The sequence below is a fragment of the Echiichthys vipera genome (assembly GCF_963691815.1).
Source record: "Echiichthys vipera genome assembly, chromosome: 13".
Classification (NCBI taxonomy): Eukaryota; Metazoa; Chordata; class Actinopteri; order Perciformes; family Trachinidae; genus Echiichthys; species Echiichthys vipera.
The window spans coordinates 29,615,701-29,624,005 of NC_139838.1; the positions used below are offsets into that span (position 1 = coordinate 29,615,701).

Genomic DNA, 8,305 nt, shown 5'->3' on the forward strand with positions numbered 1-8,305 from the left:
ACCGCCTTCGCTGTTGACTGGGTAACTATCATCGTCGTCTCTGTCTCTGAGCAGCAGCGTCCGCCCCAGAACGATGATGGTCTGTCTCTGTCCAGGTCTGTCCTCGCCGTCACGTCGTCTGGAGCTGGACCTCACAGCCCACCTTCAGGTCCGGGATGTTGGCCGGTGACTTCCTGCTGGGAATGAACATCCTGTTGAGCGCTAACAGCTACGCTAAAGTGGCTCTCCTGTTCCGCTTCATGAACATGGGGGTCGTCAGTCCCGTCACTTTCAGCAAGATCCAAGACACCTACGGCGCCGACGGCATCAGGGCGCTGTGGCTGCAGCGGAGGAGTGAGGTGGTGCAGCGGCTGCAGAGCGAGGACGCGCTTGTTTCAGGTGAGCTGTCAAAGATCCGCGGTCACAGGCTTTAGCACACGTTTATGCTCCTAGAGTTCACTTTAACACACGTTTATGCTCCTAGAGGACACTTTAACACACGTTTTTGCTCCTAGAGGACACTTTAACACATGTTTATGCTCCTAGAGGACACTTTAACACATGTTTATGCTCCTAGAGGACACTTTAACACATGTTTATGCTCCTAGAGGACACTTTAACACACGTTTATGCTCCTAGAGGACACTTTAGCACACGTTTATGCTCCTAGAGGACACTTTAGCACACGTTTATGCTCCTAGAGGACACTTTAACACACGTTTATACTCCTAGAGGACACTTTAACACACGTTTTTGCTCCTAGAGGACACTTTAACACATGTTTATGCTCCTAGAGGACACTTTAACACACGTTTATGCTCCTAGAGGACACTTTAACACATGTTTATGCTCCTAGAGGACACTTTAACACACGTTTATGCTCCTAGAGGACACTTTAGCACACGTTTATGCTCCTAGAGGACACTTTAACACACGTTCATGCTCCTAGAGGACACTTTAACACACGTTTATGCTCCTACACTTTAACACACTTTTATGCTCCTAGAGGACGCTTTAACACACGTTTATGCTCCTAGAGGACACTTTAACACACGTTTATGCTCCTAGAGGACACTTTAACACACTTTTATGCTCCTAGAGGACGCTTTAACACACCTTTATGCTCCTAGAGGACACTTTAGCACACGTTTATGCTCCTAGAGGACACTTCAACACACGTTTATGCTCCTAGAGGACACTTCAACACACGTTATAGCTCCTAGAGGACACTTTAACACACGTTTTTGCTCCTAGAGGACACTTTAACACATGTTTATGCTCCTAGAGGACACTTTAACACACGTTTATGCTCCTAGAGGACACTTTAACACATGTTTATGCTCCTAGAGGACACTTTAACACACGTTTATGCTCCTAGGACACTTTAGCACACGTTTATGCTCCTAGAGGACACTTTAACACACGTTTATGCTCCTAGAGGACACTTTAGCACACGTTTATGCTCCTAGAGGACACTTTAACACACGTTTATGCTCCTAGAGGACACTTTAGCACACGTTTATGCTCCTAGAGGACACTTTAACACACGTTTATGCTCCTAGAGGACACTTTAGCACACGTTTATGCTCCTAGGACACTTTAGCACAGGTTTATGCTCCTAGAGGACACTTTAACACATGTTTATGCTCCTAGAGGACACTTTAGCACACGTTTATGCTCCTAGGACACTTTAGCACACGTTTATGCTCCTAGAGGACACTTTAACACACGTTTATGCTCCTAGAGGACACTTAAGCACACGTTTATGCTCCTAGAGGACACTTTAGCACAGGTTTATGCTCCTAGAGGACACTTTAACACACGTTTATGCTCCTAGAGGACACTTAAGCACACGTTTATGCTCCTAGAGGACACTTTAACACACGTTTATGCTCCTAGAGGACACTTTAACACACTTTTATGCTCCTAGAGGACACTTTAGCACACGTTTATGCTCCTAGAGGACACTTTAACACACGTTTATGCTCCTAGAGGACACTTTAACACACGTTTATGCTCCTAGAGGACACTTAAGCACACGTTTCTGCTCCTAGAGGACACTTTAACACACGTTTATGCTCCTGGAGGACACTTTAGCACACGTTTATGCTCCTAGAGGACACTTTAACACACGTTTATGCTCCTAGAGGACACTTTAACACACGTTTATGCTCCTAGAGGACACTTTAACACACGTTTATGCTCCTAGAGGACACTTTAGCACACGTTTATGCTCCTAGAGGACACTTTAGCACACGTTTATGCTCCTAGAGGACACTTTAACACACGTTTATGCTCCTAGAGGACACTTAAGCACACGTTTCTGCTCCTAGAGGACACTTTAACACACGTTTATGCTCCTGGAGGACACTTTAGCACACGTTTATGCTCCTAGAGGACACTTTAACACACGTTTATGCTCCTAGAGGACACTTTAGCACACGTTTAGGCTCCTAGAGGACACTTTAACACACGTTTATGCTCCTAGAGGACACTTTAACACACGTTTATGCTCCTAGCTGAACATCATACACTGACTGGACCAAGAACCAGCGAGCTCTTGAACTGCTCCTGAGTCTGGCCCTGTTGCCACCGTGCCCTTTATGATGCTGTGCTGAACGGCCTCGTGTGCACGTCCCTTCCTTCCTGTTCGGGGCTTGGTGCTTGCTGAGGAGACTTGGTGTCAGAGCAGTCTTGGTAGAGCCGGACTTCTCTGGAACACGTGGCCTTGACCTCCTCTGACAGATGCTGACAGGAAGCTGCAGCTTAGTGTTCGCCCCATAAAGGCTCAGCGAATGTTTCCAACAATGTTCAAACTCACAGATGTCTGTAATGTTATTCACCAACACGGACCGTGTCCTTTTGTCCTTTTGTCCCTTTGTCAGTGTCGTCTTTAACTTTGACGTGCTTTGAGTTTCACACACAGGGACGTGAGCGTTCAGAAAGTTAAAGAGGAAACATCAGAGGATACTGTCGAAGCTGACTGTGATGTGCTCAGAAGGTCCTTTTATCAGACGTCTGTGTGGCTTTAACAACTGTCTGTCTGTGTTTCAGATTTACCTTTAGATGTTCGAAGAGTCGTCATTGTTAAAGAGGAACAGCAGGAGTGGAGCTCCGGTCTGGACCAGGAGGACCAGGAGGACCAGGAGGACCAGGAGGACCAGGAGGAGCCAGAGCCCCCACACATTAAAGAGGAACAGGAGGAACTGTGGAGCAGTCAGGAGGGAGAGCAGCTTCAAGGGCTGGAGGAGGCTGATATCACCAAGTTCACATTCACTCCTGTCCCTGTGAAGAGTGAAGATGATGAAGAGGAACCTCAGTCCTCACAGATGGAGACAGAAGCTGATGGAGAGGACTGTGGAGGACCAGGACCAGGACCAGACAGGAGCTCAGATACTGATGACAAGACTTCAGACTCATCTGAGACTGAGACTGACGACAGTGAAGATGATGATGAGGAGGAGACCAGAGAACCTCAGTCAGGTTCAAACTCTCTGAAAAATGATGAAGTTCCTGTCAGTGAGTCAAGATGTAGCACTGATGAGAAACCGTTCAGCTGCTCTGAGTGTGGGAACAGGTTTGGACGGAAGACAAATCTGAGGAAACACATGAGAATCCACATGGGAGAGAAACCGTTCGGCTGCACGGTCTGTGATAAAAGGTTTATGGAAACGTCTCACCTGAAGACTCACATGAGGATTCACACAGGAGAGAAACCGTTCAGCTGCCCCGTCTGTGGTAAAAAATGTTTGCAAAAGTCCCATCTGAAGATTCACATGATCACTCATTCAGGAGAGAAACCGTTCAGCTGCTCCATCTGTAACCAAGCTTTTACCATGAGCGGGAGTTTACAGTCACACATGAAGATCCACACGGGAGAGAAACCCTTCAGCTGCTCCGTTTGTGACAAACGGTTTCTGCGTAACACTCATCTGAAGCTTCACCTGAGAACCCACACGGGAGAGAAACCGTACAGCTGCTCTTTTTGTGATAAGAAATTTTCACGTAAGAGACCTTTGACGCACCACATCACAGTCCACACGGGGAACAAACTGTTCAGCTGCAGTGTCTGCAAAAAAAGATTTGCGTGGCCTGAGCAGGTCAAGAGGCATAAATGTGCTGGTCGTCCGTCCTCACCGTTTCATCAGAATCAAGCTGAAGAGAACCGAGGGGCGGAGCCTCCTGCCAGCAGCTCAACTCATCAGATGGAAACAGAAGCTGATGGAGAGGACTGTGGAGGACCAGAACCAGACAGGGACTCACATCCAGATCCACTGTTACAGCCTCTGAGTGAAGACGATTTCCCGGAGTCTTCTGAACCCGATGACAGCGACGGTGAGTGGGACAAGACCAGGGAACCTCCGTCGGGTTCGAAGTGTGACGTCACCGGTGGTGGCGATATTAACTCTGTGGAGAGACCATTCAGCTGTTCTGAGTGCGATCAGAGTTTTGACGAAGAGCAGCATCTGGTCATGCACATGGCGCTTCACGGAGGAGAGAAACCGTTCAGTTGCCAATTTTGCGATAGAACATTTGCACATAAGCGACACATGAAGCTGCACATGTCGTTCCACACGGAGGAGAAACACTTCAGCTGCAGCGCCTGTGACAGAAGGTTCACCTGGTACACGCAGCTGGAATCCCACCAGTGTGTCGGCGAGTCCTCGCAGCTTCGTCAGGGCAAAAGTAAGAGACGGGCTCGTGCCAAGGAGCAGTTCAGCTGCACTGACTGTGGTAAAAACTTCACCCTGAAGGGAAATCTGAAGACACACATGAGAATTCACACCGGGGAGAAACCGTTCAGCTGCTCCGTTTGTGGCAGAAGCTTTAAACAAAACGTTCATCTCACAGAGCACATGACCATTCACACGGGAGAGAAACTGTTTAAATGCAGCGTTTGTGGGAAAGGATTCAACAGGAAGTCGCTTGTGCAAAACCATTTGTGTGTTTAACGTGTTTGTCAGATCGTGATCACACCCTCAATTCATGTTTCCAGAGAGTGTGTGTGCTGCCTGTGACGTCATGTCCAAGTACAGAAGCAACAGTACGTACAGCGCTGAACTATTTCACTTTGAGATCGTTTCTATTCTGTAAATATTCTGTTAAATATATAAAGTTTCTCAATGTTTGCGTTGTAATTTCTTCTGTCAATATTTCTGTACATTTAGAGTTAAGTACATTTTAACTTGGACTAGAAGGCGACTGTTAAGTGACACCCTACAAAGCTACAACCTTCCACCAAGTTTCATGGAAACCAGGACGGTAGTTTATCTGTAATCTGCCCACAAACAAACAAACAAACAAACAAACAAACAAACAAACAAACCCGTCAGAAACACAGATTGTTGCTGTGGTCGTTTAATCATAATGTTTTTATGTTCATCTGTTTGTGTTCATGAAGCATTCATCTCTAAATATGACACTTATGGATAAAATGATGATTATCAAGTTATTCTGTATATTTAATTATCAATGTAACCGTTATTTTAATCTGAGCTGTGATGAATATGTTTTATAAACTGCAGTGATCGTAAACTCAACGTGTACGCTGACGATGCACTCATGTTTCAGTTCATGTTCATTCTGTTTCAATAAATCTGTAACGGCTTCTTTGTCTTTCACTTACAGTTAAATCACAGTTTGGTCTTTGATATTCTTGCTGCTTATGAAATAAATACATATGTATATAAATATATATGAAGAGCTCTTTTCCAAAACGAGATAAAAGCCAAATTTAAAAAAGGGTTTGAGTCACTTTGCTGTAACAGAACCTTTTCACTGCTTCATCAGAGTTTCTGTCTTATCGCTTTATTTCCTTGTTTAAAATAAAGACTCAGTTCCTTTCCAAACCTATTTTTAGCCTAAATGCGATACGTCCTTTGTCGACCAATCAGAATTCAGGAGCGTTCTATGCGATCCAACATGGCGGCGCTTTGTTTGGCCCGTCCGTTCAACACGATCAGACTGAGCCTGAAACCATTCTGACAAGAGACATTCAATATTAACCAAACGTGTGTGTGTGGGTCAAAAATGTCAATTTCCTGAAAACTATAAAAATGGATTTAGAGCGTTTTGGAAAAGATATATATAAATATATATGTATGTGTGTGTATATTTATACTTGCAGGATGTGTCATGGCTTTGTGAGATTAGTACTGAACTCTGATGAAGACCCTGGAGCGGCTGGTTCTGGTCCGTCTCTGCCTCCTGGTGAGCTCATCCCGGCGTCGGGGTGGACCTGCTGCGCTCGCCGCCATCTTGGCATCGATGTAAACAAACAAAGTAGAAAGTAAACAGCGTGATGCTATTCATCTTTCATCTAAACCTATTTGAATCTTCACGCATTTTAATCGACTTTAACATCGTTACATCCCAAACTCAGATTTCACCAACCACAAGTTAGAGCCAAACTGTGCGTACACACACACACACACACTGCAGACCGTCAGCACACAGGCTGCAGTGAGGTGTGTGTGTGTGTGTGTGTGTGTGTAAGGAGACAGAGTGCTATGCAGAGATGAATAAACGGAACAATAATATAAAAGCGCGTTTAAAAAAACCAGGATCAGTTTGTGGCTCAGTGTTGATTGTGTGTCACTCATTGGTGTGTGTGTGTGTGTGTGTGTGTGTGTGTGTGTGTGTGTGTGTGTGTGTGTGTGTGTGTGTGTGTGTGTGTGTGTGTGTGTGTGTGTGTGGGTGTGTGTGTGTGTGTGGGTGTGTGTGTGTGTGTGGGCGACACTGGTCCTCACATCAGTCTGATGGTAAAAGAAACGTATAATTAATCCTCAGCTCCGTGTTTGAACCGTCCTGAGAAAAATCAGTGTGTTCAGAGAAATGTGACGTGTCATCATCACCGAAGAGGAGCAGCTCACAGTTTATCTGTTTTAATATGAGTCATGTTTGTTTCAGAGGGACCCAGCGGTCAGAGCCGTAGCCCCGTGTACAGAGGCTGAAGGTCCTGGAGGCAGGGGCCGCGGGTTCGACTCCGACCCGCAGCCCTTTGCTGCATGTCTCACCCTCTCTCTCTCTCTCTCTCTCTCTCTCTCTCTCTCTCTCTCTCTCTCACCCCATTTCCTGTCTGTCCTTTACAATAAAGGCTTGAAAAGATGACAGAACTCCTCTTACAGAAAGGATATATTTATATATGTATGTGTGTTTTCAGTGTGTAGATGAATGAACGGACCTCAGAGGGAGAGAGGAAGTCCTCAGGTGTTCTCTGTCTGAGGCCCCTCAGGGCTGCAGCAGCAGTGTAGCCCCGCCCACCTGCTCACGTGCTCCCTAACGAGCTCAGCTGTGCAGAAGTGGCTCCATTCACACGTGGCCTCGGTTTGTTTGGTGCTGCTCTCCTGTTCACCTGTTCTCCTGTTCACCTGTTCTCCCGTGTGTAAGCTCCTTTACTTCAGTTATTCACTTCAAATCTGAATTAATTTGCGTTTAAACGGCCTCTCACACACACACACACACACGCACACACATACGCACACACACACACACACGCACACGCACACTTGCACATGTATCTTTGTGAGGACATAATGTTTTCCTCTGATCTTAAACCTTTGAAAAAGTGAGGGGGGGAAATCTGAATGTAAGTCCTGACAAAGGAAGCTGTGCACACACACACACACACACACACACACGCACTCGCACGCACTCGCACACACACACACACACACACACACCCCTTAACTGCTTTCTTTAAGTTTCTCTCTTTTGATTTAAAGGTGAACTTTTATCTGTTTGACGACAAACGACAGGAAGTGAAAAACTAGAACCTCTGAACGGTGAGTAGAGTCTTTGTCTTTCTGTCTGTGGTGACCTAGTTAACATATGTAATTTAATATGTGTGTATATATATTTGCGTGCGTGCGTAAAGAACCCAACATATATTCATGCATAAGTGAATACACTACTGTCTCTCATTTTATAATTACATTCATTGTCACTAAAGTAATCGTCTGTTTTTGTTTTTCAGGCAAAGTAGATCTACGAAGGGTGAGTGCCACTTTTATTTAAGTCTGTTTAGTGTCCAACATGGCCGCCGCGCCGTGTGTCCAACATGGCCGCCGCGCCGTGTCTCAGTTGTCACACACACTCACACACAGTTGCACCTGTAGTGAACAGGTGCACTGAGCTCCGGCTGTTGAAACCTGCGGCGGTTCTTAATGATTCTGACTGAAGCTGATCGCTGTTAATCGTTTGTCTTTGTTTGATTAAATAAAGTTTTGGCTCTTCCGGTCGTTGATTGGTTAGATGGATTAACTCAGTGGTGTTGGACCTTAGACCCCCGTGACACGGTCATTTAAACGTGTGTCGTCTGCATAAT

At 45.8% G+C, this 8,305-nt stretch overlaps 1 protein-coding gene across 1 annotated transcript in view; it reads left to right on the top strand.

Annotated features, from left to right (window-relative positions):
- The window catches only part of LOC310955432 (uncharacterized protein), a gene marked incomplete at its 5' end in the record, with an annotated part of 7,213 nt that extends 2,141 nt beyond the window's left edge, over window positions 1–5,072 (top strand). The window contains 4 exons of the mRNA XM_083925248.1: window positions 1–21; window positions 96–378; window positions 3,034–3,266; window positions 3,309–5,072. The exon at window positions 1–21 is cut by the window's left edge and continues 277 nt beyond it. Coding sequence (XP_083781374.1) covers window positions 1–21; window positions 96–378; window positions 3,034–3,266; window positions 3,309–4,931 — 2,160 coding nt within the window. The 3' untranslated portion in view covers window positions 4,932–5,072. The remainder of the gene's footprint in view (window positions 22–95; window positions 379–3,033; window positions 3,267–3,308) is intronic.
- Window positions 5,073–8,305: the final 3,233 nt, after the last annotated feature.